The sequence below is a fragment of the Perognathus longimembris genome, chromosome 6 (genome assembly GCF_023159225.1).
Source record: "Perognathus longimembris pacificus isolate PPM17 chromosome 6, ASM2315922v1, whole genome shotgun sequence".
NCBI classification, from domain to species: domain Eukaryota; kingdom Metazoa; phylum Chordata; class Mammalia; order Rodentia; family Heteromyidae; genus Perognathus; species Perognathus longimembris.
Genome location: NC_063166.1, coordinates 18,673,478 through 18,699,012, shown reverse-complemented (window position 1 = coordinate 18,699,012; position 25,535 = coordinate 18,673,478). Strand labels below are relative to the sequence as shown.

General features: G+C 41.4%; 3 protein-coding genes across 5 annotated transcripts in view; 1 reads left to right on the top strand and 2 right to left on the bottom strand.

Moving 5' to 3' along the window:
• Kiaa0319 (KIAA0319 ortholog) overlaps positions 1–2,401 on the bottom strand; it is a 53,683-nt gene extending 51,282 nt beyond the window's left edge. For 2 of the 3 annotated variants that reach the window (XM_048348374.1, XM_048348378.1), the window contains exon 1: positions 2,228–2,401. The gene's annotated coding sequence lies outside the window, so the exon portion shown is untranslated. Of the gene's footprint in view, positions 1–1,994; positions 2,015–2,227 lie in introns of those variants that run through there. The other variant, XM_048348377.1, reaches the window with a different exon arrangement.
• Positions 2,402–3,316: 915 nt separating this feature from the next.
• Positions 3,317–12,165, bottom strand: Tdp2 (tyrosyl-DNA phosphodiesterase 2). The gene is made up of 7 exons (XM_048348386.1): positions 11,881–12,165; positions 11,719–11,804; positions 10,112–10,285; positions 9,237–9,328; positions 6,616–6,734; positions 5,841–6,011; positions 3,317–4,422 (listed from the first exon to the last, which is right to left on the bottom strand). Exons 1-7 carry the CDS (start codon positions 12,031–12,033, stop codon positions 4,144–4,146), a joined length of 1,074 nt encoding a protein of 357 aa, XP_048204343.1. The 5' UTR covers positions 12,034–12,165; the 3' UTR covers positions 3,317–4,143.
• Positions 12,166–12,578: 413 nt separating this feature from the next.
• Acot13 (acyl-CoA thioesterase 13) lies at positions 12,579–23,705 on the top strand. The gene is made up of 3 exons (XM_048349319.1): positions 12,579–12,671; positions 21,639–21,823; positions 23,549–23,705. The coding sequence occupies exons 1-3, from the start codon at positions 12,579–12,581 to the stop codon at positions 23,703–23,705; spliced, it is 435 nt and encodes a 144-aa protein (XP_048205276.1).
• Positions 23,706–25,535: the final 1,830 nt, after the last annotated feature.

Below are 25,535 nucleotides of genomic sequence, written 5' to 3'. Positions count from 1 at the left end.
TTAGGGATTTCATTCAAATCTAGCACTTAAACCCAGCTTTATTTAATTCTTATTTTACTAACTAGGTCTTGTTTTAGTTTGCAAAATAAACTGAGGATGAGAGGTTACAAAATTTCCCAAATGTGAGTCAGCCAAGTGGCACAGCCATAGCCAAACTGACCTAGTATCTCCTTCACCTGACAATGTGTACAGCTCTGCTCAGAAACAGGCATGCCTGGTTTTATTTAAAGACAATAATTTTCTGTTTGGCTAGGAGAGGATATTAAGTTGAGACAATTTATCCACAAACCTGATTCTTTTATGTGAAGCTCTCTTTTTGTTTTTAATTCATAAAGATATTGGCTGAATTATCTTTGTTACTCTTTCCATCATCTGTGGTTCTAAAAAGTGTGAATATAATACATTTCTATTTCTTTTTTTTCAAATCACAAGGGGATTAGCTTTCTCTGTGCCTCTATTAACTGAATTGATATCTCCACTTTTCCTTATTGGCATTAAAAATAAGATAAAATTATAAATACAAAATAAAATTCTATATTTGGCATTTCAAGCAGTCTCCAAACTAGTCTTCTTTTACAAAACAAGTGGAAGTATTTGGACAGTGAGCATGAATTTCCAGAATAAGGAATAAACATATTCATTTCAAAAATTCTTGTTTTGTTTTGAAGAGACTACCAATTTTTTTTTTTTTTTTTGGTCAGTGTGGGGCTTGAATTTAGGGCCTGGGCACTGTCCCTGAGCTTTTTTACCCTTTGGACCACAGCACCAATTGGAGTTAAGAGTCTCACAGACTTTCCTGCCAGGTCTAACTTTGAACTGCAACCCTCAGATCTTAACTTCCTGAGTAGCTAGGATTACAGGCGTGAGCCACCAGTGCCCCACATTGTTTTCTGTTTGGTTTTGTTTTTGTTGCCAGTCCTGGGGCTTGAACTCAGGGCCTGAGCACTGTCCCTGGCTTCTTTTTGCTCAAGGCTAGCACTCTGCCACTTGAGCCACAGCGCCACTTCTGGCCATTTTCTGTATATGTGATGCTGGGGAATCGAACCCAGGGCTTCATGTATACAAGATGAACACTTTACCACAAGGCCATATTCCCAGCCCCCCCACATTGTTTTCTATATTATCAAAACCACCATTCAACTTTGCTATTCAAATATTCAAACACTAGAAAAAATACCAACTCAGACAAAAATGCTTAGATGAACAACAAAAATGTACACTATTTTGGTCATGCTTTCCTCTCTCTCTCCAGACAAGAGAACAAATGACCTTAAGTATGATGGCTCTCATTTCAGGTTTATGCTCCTGATTGATATGTGACAATCCTTGGAGGAAATTTAAAGAGTAGGAACCTTTAAAACGGTGGCTCACACCAGTAATCTGTGATACTCAGGTATCTGAGATCTGAAGATTGTGGTTCCAAGACAGTCTGAGAAAGAAAGTCCATAAGACTCTTGCCTTCAATTAAACACCAAAAAGCTGGAAGTGGAGCTGTGGCTCAAGTGGTAGAATGCTAGCTTTGAACACAAACGCTCAGAGACAGCACCCATACCCTAAATTCAAGCCCCAGGATCCGCATTAAAAAAAAAAACAAAAAACAGTCTTTAGTAATTATGGGAAGGAACAGAGGAAGTGCAGCAGGCAAATTACAGCAAAGATCACATGAACAGCACTCAGTGAAGTTTAATTAAAATGAATCTGAGGTCTAAGAAATGTAGATTGGGATAATACAAATTTCCTTGACTCCACCCTACTTAGACACTATAGATCAGTGCATCTATGCAAGAAACGCCTTTTCCTCATAGTCCTGAGGAACCCTAAGGAGGCCACCTCCTGAACTTGGGCATCTTTGGGCCGTTTTCTTTGGTATCACCTGCCTCCTTCGTGGTCCTTCCCTGCAGACAATCGGCCAGCTGGGCAGGGAAGTAGGCTACTGCACCTGGTGCAGCTGGCGGCACCCAAGCCAGGTGCAGCTGGCTTGGAGCATCACTCACCAGTCAGGCTTGCTCCTAGTCGTCCTGGCCCCGTCGTTACACACACACACACAAACACACACACACACACACACACACACACACACACACACACACACACGCGGAGATCCCATCTGCGAGCTGAGGCCCCGCCCCGGTGCGGCAAACCCATCCCTTTCTCCTCTGGGGGACCTGGGCACCGGAGTGACTCTGGATCAACCCCAAACTGGGTGAGGATGATGCTGCCCTCTTACCTCTAACAGACGACGGCAGCAACCGCTGCCTCCGCGCCCGGCTCCACACGGGGGCCCCGTGGGCCCAGAGGGGGCAGCACTGCCCTAGCTTGCAGGCCCCCCTTGTGGGACACTCGCCCACCCCCAGGGCAGCTTCGGCGGGCGCTGGGAAAGTGCGCGCGTGATTCAGCGCCTTTCCGCCGCCGCGGTTACCAGGGCGACGCGCGCGCACGCGCACCATGGCTCTATGGATGGGTAGGCGCCAGCCACCGGTCCCACTCCGCGCTAAAGTGGGCACCCAGGCGAGCCGTCATTCCCCTCCGCTCCTATACCAACCTTTTCCCTACCACCGGGGTTCCCCTTGGCAAATATGTCCTCAAAACAGTCACCCCAGCCTTGAGCCGGCGGGTCACACCTGTAATCCTAGCTACTCAAGGAGGGTAAAATATGAGGATCACGGTTGGAAGCTGGCCGGGGGCAGGAAAGCCTTGAAGACTCCTGTCTCCAGTAAACTACTCCGAAAAAGCCGGAAGTGGTGCTGTGGCTCAAGTGGTAGAGCGCTAGCCTTGAGCAAAAGCAGGTCTGGGGCATATCAAGTCCTTCGGTTCAGCAGAGCCTCTTGTTGAGCAGGACCTGCTTTCGGATGGACCCGTGTCCAAGAACATCATGAGACCATGAGGCCTTGCCAATTAATCTGGGTGTCCAGTGCACTTCCACTGACACTTGCATCTTGGAAGAAATATGAATCACAGAAAATGTGCTTGCTCCTGGGCTGACAAGTGTAGTGCACATTTTCTCCTCCCTCTCTCAGAAAGAGTAATAACCTCTTGGAGCTCATGATAGATATCAAGAATTCCCTCAGAATTTAACCAAGAATCCATACTTTGCTTTTCCCATTCAAGGTTGGCACTCTACCTACTACTTAAGACACATTCCCACTTAGTTTTTTCCCTGGCTGACTTTCAAACCGAGATACTAAAAACTAAGGCACAGATAAAGCTCAAGACCTTAGGAGTAGCTAGGATTTCAGATGTAAGCCATCAGCACCCACACTTCTCATTTTAATTTTTCCCATTGGTTGTTTTCCATCATAGACACACAAAACCAATCTATAAACAAGTAAAAGAATTTATTTACAGTACATTTCTCTTAAGGGCTTAACAAGTACATTTAAATGAACTTACGGAATGAACATTTAAATGAACTTAGGGAATGGTAATCCCTCTGTACACTAATGTTTTAGTGAGAAATAGAAAGTATGTTAATCACTTCCTATAAAGTATTTGTATTTTACAAGTAGCAAAACTAAAACGTTATTTCTGTTATGAACTTATTTTTCTTAGAAAAAAAACCTATGCCGTCATAAAACTGATTTTAATCATTATCAAACCAACCTTTGCTTGTTAGCAACTTCTCTACAAACATTCATCAGAAATGCGATTTAAAACTAAGATTCAATTACACCAATTATATAGTCACTGACAAAATTAAGTCTGAAGTAGGAGAGTTGTCATCCACTTAACTGTAGATGATTATGGCCTTTTCAATTAAGATTTGAATTCACAAAATATGATTAAATTCAGTCCCCAAAATCAGTTTCTTCTGACTTTTTTCTTTTGGTACTTTAAAAAATATATAATCTTGGTGCCTAATGGAAATAATACTATAACAATTAACCCTGAGACACTGTGGGCCCTAATGGAATACAGCTAGCAGCTATGAGCTGACTAGGCTCTCTTATCAAAAGGCCACATGACATTTGAAACACAGGCATGCTTAAGTGTAAATAAACATTAACTAGGTTTTCTCTGTAATAATGGCCCAGTATATTAATTCTTCCATATTAAGCCTACTTTTCCAGATAGGTAGAAATTGTATTTGCCAAAAGTCAGAACAGAACTACTCAAAACATTTGGAAGTTACATTTGACAAGCATTTCAAAATATTTTATCTAGGTAGCACAAAACACCCCAGTGGTCGCTAGGATATTTCCCACAGTCCAGTTTTTCTGTCCCAAGGAGATCAAAACTTCGAGGAATAATGGGATTCTCTGATGCTGTCCTGAAAAATATGCGATCGAAACGAAGTTTACAAACACCAGGTATTCCAAGATTAGAGTTCATTTGTGTATCCCATGTGTACTGGCAATGCTTAGGTTTGCCCAAAAATTCCCAGGCATCCATAATGTTGTCAGGCAAACCACCATATTTAGTAACCTGAAAATAAGAAGAATATTGTGTAAGATTTACATCTTTTCCCACAACTTCAAAAGGTGTGTTTGGCCATTAATACCTCTAAGTGCTGTATTTTAAGCCACAATGCTTAGAAATGTAAAGTAAGATATTTTAAAAGTATATTGCTGCATGGTAGCAAAATGTAGACAATGTAAAAGTAGAGATAGCAAGACAGGTTTAAAACCGGTACCTTTTGTTGTGAGCAGGTTCATAACTTTGAGTACAGATAAAACTCCAAAGACTGAACTGTTACTGCTAAAAACTAAACTTCTGAAAAAGAAAAACTCATACTCTACTTCATTGTATAAATTTACAATCCAATTTCTACAATCCAATGATATATTACTCCCACAAGTCTATTTTAAACGTACTGCCCGTATCAATTCTGTCTTCTTTCATTAGCACTATAGGATTTTAAACTTCGTAGGCTGTAGATTTATCAGTAAAGCACATGCTTAGCATGTGTGTTGTGACAACCTAGGTTCAGTCCCTAGCACCACAAAAAGAAAAAGAAAAAACCTAAAACCTTTTGTGTGGTAAAATAAACTTTTTTATGCACAACTGTGAGACTAATTCTTTCATATTGTTGTATAATATAACCATCTACCTCCAGAACACTTTCATCTTCTCTATATTCATTAAACAGTAGTTTGTCATTCCTTTATCTTGCCAGTTTTTAGTGGCCACCTTTGTCTCTATGAATCTGATTAATTCAGGAAATTCACATAAAAGGAATTATGTATTTTTTCCTTTGTTGACTTTACTTAGCCTTACATAACTAAGATTCATCTGCGTATAGCAGCACATATCAAAGATAAAAGGTCGAATAATATTCCACTGTATGTGACAGACTATGCTTCGTTTATATCCATACATATAACAATTACACTCAATTAACATTTCTGTTGCTGGCATTCTTTCACTGTTGAGTAACAAATGCTGTTAACATGTGTACAAATAGCTGGCTGGTTCAGGTGCTTCCTTATTCCTCACTTCTGGGTATATACCTAGAAGTGGAATTGGTGAATTATACAGTCATTTTGATGAAGTTGTAAGAAATCCAAATGTGTCCCAGGCACAGGAGGCTCACACATGTAATCCTAGCTACTTAAGAGGCTGAGATCTGAGGATTAAGGTTCAAAGCATCCCAGGCAGGAAAGATCATGAGACTGTTATCTCCAATTAACCACCCAAAAGCTGCAAGTGGAAAATTAACCACCCAAAAGCTGGAACTGTGGAACTGTGGCTCAAGTGGCAGAGCACTACTAGCCTTAAGCAAAAACACTCAGGGACAGTACACAGGCCTTAAGTTCAAGCTCTACTCTACCCACTGGAACCAAAAAAAGAACAATTCCATTTCACAGCAATAATATTCCCACAAACATTAACCTGTTACTCACTTCTTGATCCCTTAAATTTGTATCTCCTCCAAATACAACTGTAGCTTCTTCTGGAGCCTCTTGCATTTTCTTAAAAACCATTTTTAACTGACTCATTCGTTCTTTAGAATGCTCTTTGGTGCTCTCCAAATGGGAAGTCATAAGATAAAAGTCACTTCCAGACATACTCACCTGCAACAGGATAATTGTAGTTAAAATGGCCACTGATCACTAATGCTAAATTCTGCTAACAGATTTACAAGACTACTCAAACGATACATATTTACTCAACTGTAAAAGTATACCCAGTACTAGGTGAAAAGTAGTGTAAGGTACTAACCATGCCCACAAAAACTATTTAGAAAGCAAGATTCAGTCCACATTTCACCCCCACTATCAATGAGTCTTATTGTCCCCAGGTCTTCCGTGACTCACTTCACTAGAATCCTACTGATGATCAGACTGTTGTTAATGTCCCCAGTCTGAATTAAAATCACACCTACTTCCTTCCTATAAAGCCATGAGTCATTTGCAAATACAGTAATTCTTATTTACTGCCATATGAAGTCTAGAGCATATGAGTAACTAACAAATGTTAAATGAATTAATGAATATTATTTACCATCTAACAGATTAACAAATAAATTTTTACAGGTTTGTAAAATTTATAAGGGTTCTATGAAACTAAAACAACCTATATGTAAGGAACACATTTTCTCTAAAGGAAATTCTTTTATAAAAGGATGCCACAAATTATTTAAGTTTTTTTTACAGAAAACAAATATAAATTACTTACATGAGCACATAAAATGTTTCTCATCATTTTGGTATTTGGGAAAGGAATGATCTCATAGCTTTTTAATTTCGCTCTTGCTTTCCTCAACATTATAGCAGTGAAGTATCCATCTTCACGACCTTCAAGTGTTTGGGAAAAGAATTTAGGCTATATATGCATACACATACACACACACATATGGCCTAAAACTTTATTAATTCAAAATAATAAGATTACCAAATTCATTATCTACCTGTATCTTCCCAAAGTTTAACCAGAAATATGGAATAAAAAAATAATAAACACTACCTAGTCTTGCTGAGGAATACTAAACTTGTAAGTTGATTTTTTAGTAGATGGAATTTAAATGTAAGCCAAGAGCTGGGCATGGTACCACACATCTATTATCCTAGCACTCAGGAGACGAAGGCACATGTTCTAGGCCTAGGCTATGTAACAAGACAACAGGCAAACCAAAAGCCAAGATCCTTAAGAAGGAACACACACACACACTGATTAAAATACTAAAGCCAGGCACTGGTGGCTCACATCTGTAATCCTAGCTACTCAGGAGTATGAGATCTGAAAATTACAGTTCAAAGCCAGCCCAAGGAAGAAAGTCCATGAGACATTCATCTCCAATTAATCAGCAAAAAGCTGGAAGAGGAGCTCTAGCTTTGAGTGAAAATATAAGGAACAACACTCAGGCCAAGTTCAAGCCCCAGTACTAGTACAAAAAAGGGGGGGGGAATAAAGAATATACCAATAAAAATGTATTTTGTGGGCTGGGAATGTGGCTTAGTGGTAGAATGCTTGCCTAGCATGCATGAAGCCCTGGGTTCAATTCCTCAGTACCACATAAATACAAAGCTGAAAGTGGCACTGTGGCTCAAGTGGTAGAGCACTAGCCTATATAGTACAGAAAGGCTTAGGGACAGTGCCCATGTCCTGAGTTCAAGCTCAATGTATACATGTATTGTGTATACAATGCCTAAGGAATTAAAATAATTTTTATACTCAAAATATAACTGCCAACAAGTAGAAACATATATTCAAGAAGAAACAAGAAATTATAAAAAGGAGGAAAAAGGGAAAAAACAAATATAGATTTTACAAATCTTGAGACTGAAAGTCCCAAACAGCATTCAGCCCACAAACAAAAAAGATCCAAAATATTTAAGAGTTAAAGCTTCCAGAGAGTACAGAAAAAGAAAACAGGAATTAGAATGACATTAAACTTACCATCCTCAATCATGGAAACTAGAAGCTGCTGAAGCCATACATTCAAAATTCTAAGAGAAAATTACTTCTACCTAGAAATCATGTCTACCAAACTATCAACTTACCATGAGTCTAGACAGAGCACAGGCATTTTCAAATACACCAGGATTTAAAAACATAACAAAACAAAACTTCCTTACTATGCATTACTCTTACAAAGCAAGTATGGACTCTAATGAAATGGGCAAGTAAATAAAGGGGAAGCAAAGCATGGGATTCAGAAAACAAAAACCCCCAAAATAAGAGGCAAAACAACCCCCAAGGAACAAGCAGAAATCCTCAACAAAGAGAGGGGCAGAGACTGAGAGAGAATTCCCTCCTTAACAATTATGGCTTCAAGAATAAATCGAATTTGAAAATCACACTATGTAAAAAAAAAAAAAGCAAGCAAACAAGCAAGCAAGAAACGGCACCAGTGGATCACTCCTGTAATCCAGCTACTGAGGAGGTTAAGAACTGAGGATTGTGGTTCAAAGCCAATTTGAGCAGGAAAAGTCTGTGAGACTCTTTCTCAATGAAGTGGACCTGAGCAAAAAGAGCTCAGGGTCATCAATCAGACCTAGAGTTTATGCCCTGGAGTTTATACTATGGCATAAAATAGAACTATAGATGAAAGCCATTAGATATGACTCAAGTGCTACTTTTAAATGCACTTGGCAAAAGCAAAATCCATGGAAGACAAATCATGCTGGAAAATAAAAAGAGGGGGAGAGAAGGACCTAATACTTTGAGGTTTATTTATTTACTTTGGTGTTTGTACTGGAGAACTTGAACTCAGCTCAGGAACTGGGCACTGTTTCATAAGCTTTTTCACTCAACATTGGCACTCTACTACTTGACCCATTTTCCCCCATTCTACTTTTTTTTTTTTTAAATGATTGAAGGTAAGAGTCTGAAGGACTTTTCTGCCTGGGCTGGCTTTGAATCTCCATTCTCAGATCTCAGTCTCCAGGGTAGTAGCTAGGATTCCATATCTGAGCCACTGGCGCCTGGCTCATCCTCTTCCAAGTTTTAATAAAGCTGGGAGTGAACAGAGCTTATGGCTTAGTATACACAAGGCTCTTGGTTTCATCCCCAGCACATGTACATAGGTACACAAAACATTCTTAGCAACTAGCTGTAGTAAAAAGCAACTCTGTCTCAAATTTTAGTATTTTCTATTTTCCTGAAAAATCATTCATTTAAATGCACATTAGCTGCCAACATTCTATTAATTTTCTTACTATCCTGTGTCTTGCTCGTATTTCTCAAACTTATTGGTGCTGTTTCTTCTTTTTCCAGTAAGTTAATTTTGATTTATCACTCCCATTGATGTAGTTTTTCAAAGAAAAAGACAGGTTAAATTACAGGAAAACGGTTACCTGGAATTATCTCGTAACTAGTTGCTCTCTTCTTTAGGTAGCAATAATATGGGGGAATGACTTCCTGTAGAAATACCACATCTGGACAGTACCTAATTAAAAGCATCAAATTAAGTACTAGCATACCATTTCATTTTCAGCTATCTTAAAGGAAATTCCAAGACAAAAGAAACACAAACTGTTACCTTCCAAGGCACCTAGTGTTCTAAATATGAAGTAAGAAAGATCTGTGTTATTTAGCACATAGTATTATGATGATTAAAAGGGCACCATGGCTCAGGCCTATAAATCTAGCTACTCAGGAGGCTGAGATCCAAGGATCATGGTTTGAAGCAGACCACCACAGGTAAAGTCCTTAAGACTCTTAACCACCTAAAAAGCTGGAAATGGAACTGTGGCTCAAGTAATAGACAGAGCCCAGGTTCCCTTCAAGTTCAAGTTCCAGGACAGGGACCACAAACAACAACAAAAAAAGAATGGGAGGGGTGGGGGCTTTGGTAGAACTCCTGTCTGCATATATGTATAAGTACACTGAGTCCAATCCTAGAAGGAAGTGATGAATATAGAAACTACTGAGAATCTACAATGCTACCAATGTTATTTCTTTTGATCTTTAAACACACACACACTACTCACAGTAAAGAAAACTGAGCTCCAGACAACTTTCACTTCTAGAAAGCTAACAAAAATTAGTACAATCTCAACCAGATGCCCTCACACTCAAAAGACTATCACCTCAACTCAGATATTTCTTCTAAAAGCTGGTCTTTGAAGCCAAGTCTAATTTCTAAAGCCCCACAACCTTAAAATTCTAACTTTGTAAATAAACATACGATACTTATAATAAAATATTAAAGAAAAACGACAATACTTACAAAGCTAAGTAGGAACATACCCCTCGAGCCCTCTCCTGAAGATTATTTATATCCAGTCCATCAATATTCCAAGTTATGAATGAAAACATGGTTTTATCTTCTATCTCAGTACTTTCAAGTGAGTTGCTTTTAGAACTAGTAGAATCAGTTGTGTCTTCATTGGTTAGGTCAACACTGGCAAGATCAGAGTGAAATACAGCTTTGCTGTATGAATGAATACAAATTCAGATTGCTTTTTGTTTGGATTTTTAGCCCTCCTGTAGAATATAATAGGGATTAGCCATCCCTTATCAGAAAATTCAAATTCCAAATTGCTTCAAAAGCTAAATTCCTTCTTGATCCCAAGCATTTTGGGGTAAGGGATATTATTCAACCTCTAAGTTTTGTTTTTGTTTTTTTTTTTTGGCCAGTCCTGGTCCTTGGACTCAGGGCCTGAGCACTGTCCCTGGCTTCCTTTTGCTCAAGGCTAGCACTTTGCCACTTGAGCCACAGCGCCACTTCTGGCCGTTTTCTGTATATGTGGTGCTGGGGAATCGAACCCAGGGCCTCATGTATACGAGGCAAGCTCTCTTGCCACTAGGCCATATCCCCAGCCCCCTCAACCTATAAGTTTTAAGAGTCCTAAAAGTATCTGTGCATGGAAAGGTCAAAGTCATATGACTTAGGTAAGATTGTTATTAAATGTTCACTCAATACAGTTAGAGCAAACTCAGTATCATTCAATTACATATATTATTAAAATAATTTTATATCTGAGATTGGTAGTTCATACCTATAATCCCCCTACTAGGCATTTTTGATCAGTTCCAAGAGACAATATTAACTGATACTGCATAATATAAACATAAGCACAATTTACTGTGCATAATATATTCGTAAAAAGATGTACTCAGTACTTGTATTACTATGCTACACTTTATCACCATATCAAAACATAACATTTCTATAACCATTAATAACATGCCTAGGTATGTTTTCCTAAAACAGTATTTTAACAAATATATAACTATAACTTATAAAACAATATATTTGTAGAAGTTACCTATTTGTGATTTATATACTTATGTTTTAACCTTATATGTAAACATACTACATGTGCATATTTGCATATGTAAACACAGTGGCTTGGGTGGGCCGGAACACCACAAGCGACCATTCCTCTGAAGAGATTTTTCGGTCCTGTTTGTTCGGTCCCAAGTCTGGGCTCACGCGTCTCTAACTCAAGTTAAAATGCCACTTGGGCGTATTCCCCGCCATTCGGCGGCGGACACGGCGGTTGGCATCGGTGAGGGCGCCAGCTGGGTCTCCCGGCGCGGGGCGAGGCACGAACCTAGGTTCGGGTGAGGGAGACGCGAACGTCGCCCCGCCCCCAGCCCCGCGCCGGAACGCCGGCCACCGCCTCCGACTACAAACCGCCCGACCCCGCGCGCCCCGGGGGACCGTTTCCCCGACCCCACCCCATCCCCCGTCCCGCCAGGACGCCGCCCCGCCCCCGCTCCGCCCCCAGCCCCGCGCCCCTCCCAGGTGATCGCACTCCGGCGCCGGCCCACAGCACCGAGGCCAGGCCGCCCCGCCCCATCCGCATCCCCCACCCCCTCTTCATTTACCACGTCTGGGGGTCCGCCGCGCCCGCAGGGACGGCGTCCAGGGCGTCCTCCTCCGCCGACGGCTCGAAGAAGGAGTTGAGCGCTTTCTGGAAAGCACAACGGCACTGGGATGAGGAGGCCCGCGAGGCCCCGCACGCCCCAACCCGGACCCCCGGCACTTACCTCCACCTCCCACTCGTTCTCCGCCAGGTAGCACTGCGCCACCGCTTCGTCGCATCTGGCGACCGAGGCAAACTCCTCACACAGAAGCCGCCGCTTCTTCACCTCGGGCTCGCCGTCTCCCTGAGCTGCCTCGTGCCCGCTCCCGCGCTCCATCTCTGCGCCGCGTCTTCACCGAGTCAGAACCGGGGAGTGGAGCGGCCGACGCCTGATTCTGCGCAGGCGTCCGTTTCCCGTGTGCTCACGAATCTACAAGCCGGCGAGGAAACGTGCTCCGCGATAGGCCCGGCCTACTCGGTTGCCAGGGCCTACGGACTACGCGTGCGCACTCGGTCACAGAGGTTGGGGCGGGGGACGTCAGAACGTTGGTGCGCGAGTCACGGGGGACGCCGGCTGCGGGAGCGCGCATGCTCGTTTAGGGGCGGAGAGTCGGGACTGTCTTTTGACCCTCGGCGCCCTTGTTCTTTCCGCGAACAGTCTGTGGTGAAGTTCCTTCCCTCCCGGAGCCCGGGAGCTTGCGGGCCGTCCGCGATGGCACAGAACATACGGGAAATGATGAAGGTCATGGCCAAAGCTCCCGGCTTTGATAGAGTTCTGGAAAAGGTACTGAAGGCGAAGTCTGGAAGGAAGGGAAGGCAAGCTCGGTGCTTGTGGCGGGCGAGGAGCGCTGAATAAACGATCCCTGTCTAGATTCTGATGGAATGCGCCTTAAATCCACATTAGCAGAGGCTTTACTGCTACTTAATGCAGCCTCTGGTGTGCCGGGGCGGGTACAGAGTTTCTCTCGCGTAAAGGTAAAGTGTGGTGGTCACTCGTGGAGACCCAATTCGAGCCTTCCACGAGCAGGTAGGTGCCAATTTTTTTTTTTTTTTTGGCCAGTCCTGGGCCTTGGACTCAGGGCCTGAGCACTGTCCCTGGCTTCTTCCCGCTCAAGGCTAGCACTCTGCCACTTGAGCCACAGAGCCGCTTCTGGCCATTTTCTGTATATGTGGTGCTGGGGAATCGAACCTAGGGCCTCGTGTATCCGAGGCAGGCACTCTTGCCACTAGGCTATATCCCCAGCCCCCGGTGCCAATTTTTTTTAAAAAGCAATTTAAGGATTGCAGACGGTAGCGATTATCTACTATGGAAAGTATAAAAGCCAAGTATTTGGTAGATGAGAAGAGAGAAGTCGCGCCGCTGTGGTTTGGGAGCAACTCCTGGAGAGGTAAGTTTGGGCCCTTGATGGAAGTTAAGGCATTTGAGACCTGTAATTATAAAGAACCTGGGGTGTTCGGTGAAGCTGCGAGGTAAAAGTGCTGTCGAGTTAGGCAGGTCTCCGGTCCCTGCCCTCTCTCCCTGGATCAAGCTAAACCCAGATATGGTTAATGTTCAATGTCATTGTCAGAGGTTGTGTTGGAAGCATTTGTGAATAAGTATCCTTGACAAAAGCAATACAGTCAGAGTGGAGGGACACTTAGCCTAAGAACTTTGAAAGCATTTATTCTGAATATTTTAATGAGCACCGGTTTTTCTGACTGAGAGGGTGGAGTGGGTGATGGTGGTTTTTGCCTGTAATCCTCGGTACTCAGAAGTCTTGAGATCTGAGGATCATGGATTGAAGCCAGCCTGGGCAGGAAAGTCGGTGAGACTCTTATCTCCAATTAACCAACTATTAGTGGAGCTGTGGCCCAAGTGGTAGAACACTAGCTTTAAGCAAAAATAAATAAGCTCAGGAACAATGCCTAGCATTTAAGCCTCTGGACTACACACACACACACACACACACACACACACAGAGAATATAGGAAAATTGGAAGTGAAATTTAATACCTAAAATCATTCATAGGTCTTTCTCCTGGAGCACACCTCTCAGGTTATATTTTAACTGTAATAACTATCAGGGCTTTTATGAAAAACAGGAATAATATTCAGGCAGTTGTATTTGATGATTTCCAATAGAAAGTTCTATAAGATCCAAGAACATATTATGTGACTAACTTCTAGAAATATGTATTATCTAAAAACAATAGCCTGGGAGACAATTTGAATTCCATAAAAATTCTGTAGCTCAGATGGAGATGTAGCTCAAAGGCATCACACCTGCAAGTGTGAGGCCCTGGGTTCCACTTCGTCCATGCAAAAAAGAAAACAGAAAAGAAAGAAAAAAACCAAAAACCCACCTCTGTGGTTCCTCTAGAGTTCAGTCTAGAGCTTTCAGCAACCTCATTAATGTATATCATTTTATAATCATCTTACTGTAGTTTGATTACCTATGAATACCTAGTTAAAAATCCTCATACTTTAGCCTAGTGTGGTGACCAACCCCTGTAACTCCAGTACTTGGAGGCTGACAGGGAAATCTTAAATTTGAGGCCAGCCACACTACTTACTGAGACTTTGTCTCAAAAAAAAATTTATTTTCATACTTAATCACTGAAATTCAATGTGTTTTACACTGCTTCTCAATTCAGACTCACGACATTGCAAGTGCTCAGTACTGAAATGTAACCAGTGAGTTTTAAACCACAGTTTGTATCTTAGCAGGTGATCTGTACTTGGTAATTTAATCTAAAAGACATCATGTTATGTGTAGCCAGAGAAGCTAGGACTTAAGGCATAGTGATTCATATTGTAGATATAGCCCCTCTTATTGTAAATTTTAAGGTCTAGACAAGTGTTCCTCAATTGGGAATGATTTTGCTCCCCACGGTGCATTTGGCAATGTCTGGGGACATTTTTGTTTTTGGTCATGGGACTTGAAATCAGAGCCTGGTCACTGTCCTTGAGCTTTTGCGCTCAAGACTGATGCTGTATTACTTGAGCTCCACTTCCAGCTTTTTTTTTTTTTTTTCTCAAATTTTTATTATCAAACTGACGTACAGAGAGGTTACAGTGTCATACGTTGGGCATTGGATACATTTCTTGTACTGTTTGTTGCCTTGTCCCTCATGCCCCCCTCCCTCCCCCCCTTTCCCTCCCCCCCCCCCCCCCCCCCGCAGTTGTTCAGTTCACTTACAGCTTTTTTGTTGGTCAATTGAGTCTCACAGATTTTACTGTCGTGCTAGCTTTGAACCTGATCCTCAGATTTCAGTCTCCTGAGTAGCTGGGATTATAGGCATGAGCCACCAGAGCCCACCTGAGACTTTTTTTTTTTTTGGTATAGGACTGCTTTTTTTCTTTCTCAAAACACTCATTTTTAAATGAATTGTTTTGTTACTTTTTATGGTACTGAAGATTAAACTCAGGGCCTTTCACTTGCTAATTGCATTTTCATCTTGGTTTTGACGGTGGAGTGGGCTGGGCTGGGCCTGGGCACTATTCCTTTACTTTTTCCATCAAGGCTGGTGCTCTACCACTTGAGCCACAGTTCTACTTCTGACTTTTTTAGTTATTAATAAGAAATAAAGGGACTCGTGGACTTTCCTGCCTATGCTGGCTTAAAACTGCAAACTGTCCTGGGTGCTGTGCTTGAACTTTTTTTACTCAAGGCTAGTGTTCTACCACTTGAGTCACGGCTCTATTTCTGCCTTTTGTATTTGAGGATAATCTCACAGGCTTTCCTGCTCAGGCTGGCTTTGAGCCAGATCTCAGATCTCAGATCTCAGCCTCTTGAGTAGCTAGGATTACAGGTGTGGGCCACCAGTACATGGCTCCATCTTAATTGAAGGGACTGGATATAGCAGCCTTGGCTTGTCAGCCGGGCTACAGTTGGAACCTAAAATAGGAAAATCACTGCTTAGGCACATACCAAGAAGCAAAACCCTAATTCAAAAGTAACCAGCACATGGGCTGGGGATATGGCCTAGTGGCAAGAGTGCCTGCCTCATATACATGAGGCCCTGGGTTCGATTCCCCAGCACCACATATACAGAAAATGGCCAGAAGTGGCGCTGTGGCTCAAGTGGCAGAGTGCTAGCCTTGAGTAAAAAGAAGCCAGGGACAGTGCTCAGGCCCTGAGTCCAAGCCCCAGGACTGGCAAAAAAAAAAAAGAAACAAAAGTAACCAGCACAAAAAAATAAATAATAACCAGTCACACTGGTGACTCATGCCTGTAATCCTAACTACTCAAGAAGCTGAGATCTGAGGGTTCCAGTTCAAAACCAGCCCGGGGAGGAAAGTCTGTGACTTATCTCCATCCAACCACAGAGACACACAAAGTAGAACTATGGTGCAGGTGGTAAAAGCAACAACCTTAAGCACTTGAGGTCCTGAGTTCAAGCTCCACTGGCACAATAAAGGTCTGAAGATGTAGTTTAGCAGTATAGCACCCACCTAGCAAGTGCAAGGCTCAGAATTCAAACCCTGGTACCCCCAACATTTTTCTTGCCTGTTAAGAATTTATGACTTAAGTGAGAAAAGTATATTCTAAGTCTCATCAAATGTACCAGAAGAAAGAAAAAAGAATTGGGTGAATAAGTAAATTCAGGAAAATAGCAATTCCCATTTTTAAATATACAGCTCAATAGTATTAATTACATTCACATTGTTGTACAACTGTCACGACTGTCTTCATAACTGTTTACATCTTGCAAAACTGCAACCGAATACCCATTAAATGGTAAATCCCAGTCTTTAGTTCCACCTGCTCTAGCAACTGCCATTTTACTTTGCATCCCTATGAACTGACTACCATAGATATCTATAATAAATGGAGATCCATGTCCTTGTTATAAGACTTTTGCTAACTTTAGATTTTAAAATGTTCAATTTTATGCTTAAGTTGTCATTGAGACATTTTCCTTCATAATAGCAAACAAAGGCAAAATAGTTAAAAGGTTAGACTTAGTCTTACAATTATTAAAAGGGCTAAACTTAATTACACTTATTAAAAGGAGTTTGAGACAAAATTGACTACAAGAATGCAGTGGTATTCAAGTTTATCAACATGCCAATAAAAATCATCAAATTTGTTATTGGTTATTAAAAATTGTCTAAAAATAAGAAATACACAAAAATGTAATGAGGCAAGATCTTTAGAAAGGTTTATGTGCAAACAATATAATTGCAGCAGTATTTACAATGTGAAGAATTGGGAAATAGAACCTAAGTATCCAGTCACAAGGAAACTGGTAAGAGAAATCAGGACAGGCTAGGAGTGTGGTTTAATGGTAGAGCATTTGCCTAGGATGCATGAAGTTCTGCATTCGATTCCTCAGCACCATATAAACAAAAAAGGCCAGAACTGTAGAGTGCTAGCCTTGAACAAAAAGAAGCTCAGGGACAGTTCCCAGACCCTGAGTTCAAGCCCCAGGACTGACAAAAAAAAAAAAAAAAAAAGACAGCTCCATGTGAAAGGGCATTTAAAAGTCACATCTTTCAACTCACTAACAGGAGTAGGTCATTATATGATATGTTGTATTATTGATTAAAAAAAAATTTTTTTTTTTTGGCCAGTCCTGGGCCTTGGACTCAGGGCCTGAGCACTGTCCCTGGCTTCCTTTCGCTCAAGGCTAGCTAGCACTCTGCCACTTGAGCCACAACGCCACTTCTGGCCATTTTCTGTATATGTGCCACAATGCCACTTCTGGCCATTTTCTGTATATGTGGTGCTGGGGAATCGAACCCAGGGCCTCATGTATAGGAGGCAAGCTCTCTTGCCACTAGGCCATATCCCCAGCCCCTGATTAAAAATTTTTGTGTGTGCAAATACTGAACAAAACTGGAATCAGCCTCTAACTCTTGCTTGGACTTTTCTGCGTGGACTGGCTTTCAGATCACAGATTCTTGAGTAGCTAGGATTGTAGGCATGAGCCACTGAGTCTGGCTTTATCATATTTTTCATGGTACATGCCTTTATTTGTTGGGGACTAAATCCATTGCTAATATAAACTCAATTGTTTTATGTCAAAAGTTAAAAAAAATAAGTCTGGAAAAGAATTTCACCTTTTGGTTAGTGAAAATCTAATATGCTAAGAAGAGCTGTAGTGACAAATGGTCTACTAGGTACGTGGTAACAAAACATAGAAACATGCTACTTATAGAAAAATGCAGATTGCCAACAAAAAAAAATCAAAGGAAACTTAACACTTATTAGTCTCATGAAACCATACGTTGTTCCCATCAGGTGGTAAAAACGAGGAGCAGTATGCATTACTGATGAACAATGAGAATAAGACATCATAGCTTTTAGAAAGCAGTCGCAGCCAGTCCTCTGGCCTCACCTTGCCAAGAAGCTGGGACTACAGGTGCACACCACTGCCCCAGCTTACTTTCTTTTTCTTGAGAATTTCAAAGTGTCATGTGGGAGTATGACATAAATAGTGACGTTTCAATAAAACCTGAAGAAGTTAGAGATCTTGAAAGGGAAGAGTTCCATAAAGGGGAACAGTGTTAAATCCCAACACTGTACAGTAGTGCTTAGAGTGTGAAGAGGAATCCCAAGGATGCTATCGAGGGGGTGAGTTTCTGGAGATTTGATTTCATACATGGTTTTGTAGTCTCTAAAAACATTTTTGTAAGTGTGCTAAGAAAGCATTCTACCAAAGCCATATCCCCAGCTACACCAATTTTTTTTTTTTAAGTTTTTTGTGCCAGTCCTGGGGCCTGGGTTTCTGTCCTTGAGCTTTTCTGCTAAAGGCTAGTCACTCTGCCACCTGAAGCACATCCCCCCTTCTGGTTTTGGTGAATGGGAGATAATCTCATGGACTTTTCATCCAGGCTGGCTTTGAACCATAATGCTCAGCTCTTAGCCTCCTGAGTAGCTAAGATTGCAGGTATGAGCCACTGGTGCCCAGCACAATGATTTGTTTTAGTTTAACAGATTAAAATAGAAATGGAGAAAACTGGAAATATTTCCTGCTCCCTCCCCCCTACAGGAAATGACAGTTAAGGATTCCATGCTTACCCCACTTTTTTTTCGTGCAGGTACTGGGGCTTGAACTTAAGAGCCTTCTGTTCTCACTTGGCTTTGTCTGATCAAGACTGACACTTAGCATTTGAATCACACCCCCACTTCTAGCCTACACCATTTTAAATTAGAATATAGTTCTCCATGGGCCTCTCATCTAGACTTAACTATGGGAGGATGGACAAGATATTCTGTCATTGTTGTGTTATACTGGCTTAATGACTGCTTTACTTAGGAGACATGAATTGGCAATACATAAAAGCATTTCTTGGCTAACCTGTACAAAGTTATCTTCACCTCAGTGAAGATTTAAACCAGTTTTAAATTAACATTTTCTGTGGCCTTTCCTTGGGGAAAAGGAAAAAAAAATTTCTATTGAAATCTGTTTTCTATTCAAATCTATCCCTAGCTTCTCAGAAGGCTGAGACCTAAGGATCACTGTTCAAAGCCAGCAGGGCAGGAAAGTCTCGAGAGACTCATCTCCAGTTAACCATCAAAGAGCCAGAAGTGGAGCTGTGCCTCAAGTGTTAGAATGCCTAGTCTTGAGCAAAAAAAAAATAGTTCAGAAACAGTGCGCATGCCCCCAGTTCAAGCCCCTGGACTGGTGTACACATACACACAAAATAAGATGAATTTATACTTTGTTCCTCTTTGGTATGTATTAGCTCATGAGGCCATCTTGTGGCTACATCGTTTATTGCTATAGACAACCCAATTGCAACTTTTCCCCCCTACTAGTAATGTTGGGGATGTTTTGTTTCCTTCATCAATTTTTGTAGGCTAAACAGCAGCCAGAGTACTAGATACTAAGGGGAGAAATCTAGGCCGCTATGTATTTAGAGACTATAAATCAGCGATTAGAGGGACAAAAAGGTAGACAGATCTACGTCTAAAATTTTAGCTCTTATCACATATGGGGTGATCTTGACAATAAAGCACACTGAATTTATCAGGAAAATGGAAATAATCTCTGCCTTACTATATAGTATGGTCATACACCACATGATGACATTTTGATCAATGGACTGTTCCTATTACAGTGGTCCCATGAGTGTATGATGTTGCTAAACATCCCTGTGGCTTAGTAAACACATAGCTGAAGACTCAAGGGAAAATGAAGAACCTCCAAGAAAATTCATACCCCTTAAAACGTTTGAAAATATGGGCTCCAACACTGAAAGGTTTTAAAATAGGATTGTTCATGGTATGTTAACTGCTTTCCAGCAAATCTAAGAAAAAACCAAGTATATCACCATGGACATACTCCTGAAAGAAAAACTGCTCCATATTTTTTTTTCTGCCAGTTCTGGGGCTTGGACTCAGGGCTTGAGCACTGGCCCTGGTTTCTTTTTGCTCAAGGCTAGCACTCTACCATTTGAACCACAGGGCGGGGCTGGGAATATGGCCTAGTGGCAAGAGTGCTTGCTTCCTACACATGAAGCTCTCAGTTTGATTCCCCAGCACCACATATATGGAAAACGGCCACAAGGGGCGCTGTGGCTCAGGTGGCAGAGTGCTAACCTTGAGCGGGAAGAAGCCAGAGACAGGGCTCAGGCCCTGAGTCCAAGGCCCAGGACTGGCCAAATAAATAAATAAATAAATAAATAAATAAATGAACGAACCACAGGGCCACTTTCAACCTTTTGTTTATGGTGCTGAGGAATTGAACCCAGGCCTTCATGCATGCTAGGCAAGTACTCTGCCACTAAGCCATATTCCCAGCTCTGCTGCTTCACATTTTTATCTTTCATGGAATACTTTTTCAAAGTCCCTAATGCTATGAAACCACGTATGGCTGCTTTTTTAAAAACATCATTGTAGTGCTTTGTAAGTGGGGCAGGATCTGCAAATAACTTTGTTAGATTCTATTTTTAAACATGTTAAAATGAGTTTGTGGTGTAAGCTTAATTCTCCTAACTCATGAATGAATTTCTTCCTGCTTGTTTTTTTTCAAGTTTTCAACTATCCATTTAGGAAATTACTCTGGGAGCTGGAAATGTGGCTTAGTGGTAGACTGCTTGCCTAACATACACAAAGCCCTGGGTTTGATTCCTCAGTACCACATAAACAGAAAAAGCCGTAAGTGGTGCTGTGGTTCAAGTGGTAGATGGCTAGCCTTGAGCAAAAGCAGCTCAGGGACACTGCCCAGGCCCTAAGTTCACGCCCCAGTACCAGCAAAAAGAAATTACTCTGCTTGTGCAAAATTTAGGAAGACCCCATATTAGACCTATATATGGCTTACTATGGGATGATAGGGCTGGTTAGCAATTGCTTAGCCAGCTCAGGTGACTTGGTTGGTGCAAAATGTCCAAGGAAACATTGGGAGATGCCAGGTGTTGGACATAACCTGCAAAGCTCAGTCTTTGAATTGCATAAGAATAGAGATGAGCAAAAACCCGTTTTCCCTAAATATTCCTCTTTTTAAAAACAGTCTACTGGGCTGGGAATGTGGCTTAGTAGTAGTGCTTGCCTAGCATGCATGGAGCCCTGGGTTCAATTCCTCAGTACCACATAAAGAGAAAAAAAGCTGGAAGTGGCACTGTGGCTCAAGTGGTAGAGTGCCAGCCTTAAGCAAAAAGCAGCTCATAGACAGTGCCCAGACTCTGAGATATTATGACATCACAGTTCATAGCCAGCCAGGACAGTCTGTGAGACATATCTACAATTAACTACGAAAAAAGATGGAAGTGGAGGTGTGTCTCAAGTGGTAGATCACTAGCTTTGAGCAAAAAATTTAAGCAATAGTCCCTAGGTCTGGTGCTCACGCTTGCACGCGTGCATATGCGCATACACATGTGCGTGCACACACACACAATCTAGCAAGTTAACTGAATTTCTGAATCAACTTTTGGGGGAAATTCAGTTTCATCCAATGATTGTTCACAAAGGACTGAATTGTCTAATGACACAACTAATTTTTTTAAACATTTAGGTGACTGTCGTCTCTGCTGCTCCTGAGAAACTAATTTGTGAAATGAAAGTAGAAGAACAGCACACTAATAAGTTTGGCACTCTCCACGGTGGTCTGACAGCAACCTTAATAGATTCCATATCAACCATGGCTTTGATATGCACAGAAAGGGGAGCACCCGGAGTCAGTGTTGACATGAACATAACGTATGTATCCAAGCCATTCCCCACAGATTTAAACTTTCTATAACTTAACTTCAAGCAATGCTAAATGCATTTATAATTGTTGTAATTAATGAAGCATGACATCCCTGTTGTTGGTAACTGAAGAATAAGGCATGTTGCCAAACATTGGCCACCAAGAGGTGCCTACATTTCAGAATTTAATTCACTGAATAGGCATGGTCTAGACGAAGTACTCTCAGGTTATGGGTATCTCAAAACTAAATGTTTCAGTCACTGAACACCTCATGTGCTATACACCACTCAGGATATCATATTTACTCCTGCATATTTTCCTCTGTGCTAGGATTGAACCAAAGACTTCATGCAAAGCTCTCAACCACTGAGCTATATATACTCCAAGCCCCATATTAAGTGTTATATTACATAGATAGGACAAGACTATGACTTGGATTAAAAAAAAATAGGGTTCCAAAATAAGAAAAGAGGAAATTCTAAGACAAGAATACTATTGACAGAGTGGCAGATTCTTTTTTTTTTTTTTTTTCTACTCCTGGGCCTTGGACTCAGGGCCTGAGCACTGTCCCTGGCTTCTTTTTGCTCAAGGCTAGCACTCTGCCACTTGAGCCACAGTGCCACTTCTGGCCTTTTCTATATATGTGGTGCTGGGAGAATCGAACCCAGGGCTTTATGTATAGGAGGCGAGCACTCTTGCCACTAGGCCATATTCCCAGCCCCAGAGTGGCAGATTCTGATCCCCTAATTATGCACAAGGGACTGCTGGCTTTCCTTACCTTCATTGGACAGCTACTAGCTAAACTTCTTAACTTACGGGGGGGGGGGGGGGGGGAAGTAGGGGAAATAGTGAAAAGTAGCCAGATAGCTTAGACAGCATTTTCATTTCTTTAGATTGAAATACAGTCTCTTTCCAGCAATAAAATTGAATTTTTTTTTACCTCCCAGACATAAACACTTAAGTCTTATTGTGAATTTGGCTAAATTACCTAACTTTTCAAAGGTCCTTGCCTTAATGATAGAAGATGTATTAAAATACTTTGTAAAGAAATTTCCATTTAGAACATTGATACTATGTTTTCATCCCCAGCTTTAAGATGGTTCCAGTAACTGAATTAAAAACTACAAAAAAAAAAAAAAAGACCCTGATGCTGGTGGCATCTAAGGATATAAGGATTGCTGTTCAAAGCCAGCCCAGACAGAAAAGTCTACAAAACTATTATCTCCAGTTTACAAGCAAAAAACTGGAAGTAGAGGTGTAAGTCAAATGGCAGAATGCCAGCCAGAGGATGCCTTTAATTCAAGCCCCAGTACCACACACACACACACACACACCTTAAGTCACTCATGAATTTTGGTACCAGCAGGTATACTAGGACACCCCCTCCCCCGCCCCCTGGTTACCAAGGCACAACTTTTCCTACCAAGATTCTAAGGACTTCATATTCATTACTTGTTCTAATGTCATTTTAGTTACATCTAAGTATGGATAAGATACCAAGTGATTCTTCACCTAGGGAATTAGCAGATTAAAATGAAAGAATAAAATGCTATTTATGAGAAAAGAAACATTGATAAAGGATGGATAAGAGCAAGACCAACCATTCAAATAGGATAGGAAAGCTTGTCAATATTCTTAAATTTTAGGAATACGTTACACAGGATGAGTAAGTTTGTTACAACCTTTCCTTCTAAAAGTTTGCCATTAACCACATTTAAATATTTCCTTTCAAGGTACATGTCACCTGCTAAAATAGGAGAAGAAGTAGTGATTACAGCACATATTCTGAAGCAAGGAAGAACACTGGCATTTGCCTCTGTAGATTTGACCAACAAGGCTACAGGAAAATTAATAGCACAAGGCCGACATACAAAACACCTGGGAAACTGAGAAACAACAAATGATGTAAAGTGAACATTAAGTACAAATTTTGAACAAGTTTAAAAATAAAAGAAAAAGAATTTTCTTATGGAAAATGTGGCTGGGAATGTGGCTGAGTGGTACGGTGTTTGCCTAGCATGCTCTAAGTCCTGGGTTCAATTCCTCAGTACCATATAAACTGGAAAGGCTGGAAGTGGTGGGTGCTGTGGCTTAAGTGGTAAGAGTACAAAAAAAGCTCAGGGACAGGGCCTAGGCACTGAGTTCAAGCCCCAGGACTGGCAAAAATAAGAAACATTATGTGTGTGTGTATATACATAAAATAAAAATATGTATTTGAAGAAAACTACAAAGTAATTAGTGTAATGGTATCTTCAGTTTTACTTCTGAAAACTTCCTAGCATTTTCAAAACAAGACTAACAGTCTTTTTTTGGCCAGTCCTGGGCCTTGGACTCAGGGCCTGAGCACTGTCCCTGGCTTCTTTTTGCTCAAGGCTAGCACTCTTGCCACTTGAGCCACAGCGCCACTTCTGGCCATTTTCTGTTTATGTGGTGCTGGGGAGTTGAACCCAGGGCTTCATGTATACGAGACAAGCACTGTTGCCACTAGGCCATATCCCCAGCCCAAGACTAGCAATCTTAATCTAAGATTAATGTCCAACACTAAAGAGAAGTATAAATCAATGGATACATTTGGGCTGTTGTAATAAAACTATAGATGGTATAGCTTATATAAAACATAATTTTCTTACTATTTCTGGAGGCTGAAAAGGTCCAGCACACTGCCTTCTTTAGTTGAGCATCACATGGCAGAAGGGTCAAGAGTGTTCCTCTCAAGTCTCATAAGGATGCTAATAAGCCTCCAAAAGACCCCACCTCCTAAAATCACCACCTTGGAGGATTCTTAGGAAGATAAAATCAGACTATAGGGGCTGGGGATATGGCCTAGTGGCAAGAGCGCTTGCCTTGTATACATGAAGCCCTGGGTTTGATTCCCCAGCACCACATATACAGAAAATGGCCAGAAGTGGCGCTGTGGCTCAAGTGGCAGAGTGCTAGCCTTGAGCAAAAGGAAGCCAGGGACAGTGCTCAGGCCCTGAGTCCAAGGCCCAGGACTGGCAAAAAAAACAAAAACAATAAAATCAGACTATAGCAGCTCTAAAATGTCATGCCACTTTCCATTTTATGTGGCCCAGAATAATCAAGTAAGTTTGAAGCAAAGCATATTAGTGATACCAGAAATGGCACAAATACTTTTCTCTGGTCTACTCTGGCATCTCTTGTATTAAAGGGTGGGGGGAAAGCACACCATGAGTCTTACTGAATTTCCCCATCGGTTATATTGAAAAAAAGGGGAAAAAAAAAAAAAACCAATCACAGACCACTGAGTGCATTTCTCAAAAGTTCTGTAGACTGGAACTCCCTAATAAATTGGACTCCTCTATCCATTTTAGTAAGTAGTTCCTATTGAGTGGAAACAGCTGTGTTACACTTTGCCTGTATTAGAATGCATTCTGGGGACTGGAGAATTTAGTTTAGTGAAAGCCTAGCAAATGCCAAATCGCCAACACTGAACCAACAAACAAAAACAAAAGAAAAATACACATATGAGAACATGTTGATCTGTTCACTAGAACAGCCATTCCTTAGTAGCAGTGAACATATATTAGCCTTTATACCTTGATTTCTAGGATTTCCCACTAGAATGAACTTATGCTCCTTGGAAAACAGCTGATTAGTACTGGAGGCTAGTACACAAAAGCTGTAAGTTATCTAGAAGAAGTGTTCAAGGAAATAAGAGGCATTCAAGTCTAGTTTCGGTCAGGAAAATAGCAAACCCTT

Bases quoted from the DNA above. Each gene is read 5' to 3' on its own strand.
- Acot13 (XM_048349319.1), top strand. From the start codon at position 12,579: ATGCGCCTTAAATCCACATTAGCAGAGGCTTTACTGCTACTTAATGCA. The intron at 12,672-21,638 runs GTAAAGTGTGGT...TTAAACATTTAG, and splicing joins AGAGTTTCTCTCGCGTAAAG to GTGACTGTCGTCTCTGCTGC. The intron at 21,824-23,548 runs GTATGTATCCAA...TTTCCTTTCAAG, and splicing joins AGTGTTGACATGAACATAAC to GTACATGTCACCTGCTAAAA.
- Tdp2 (XM_048348386.1), bottom strand. From the start codon at position 12,033: ATGGAGCGCGGGAGCGGGCACGAGGCAGCTCAGGGAGACGGCGAGCCC. The intron at 11,805-11,880 runs GTAAGTGCCGGG...TGTGCTTTCCAG, and splicing joins AGAACGAGTGGGAGGTGGAG to AAAGCGCTCAACTCCTTCTT. The intron at 4,423-5,840 runs GTGAGTAACAGG...TCTTATTTTCAG, and splicing joins CAAATTTAAGGGATCAAGAA to GTTACTAAATATGGTGGTTT.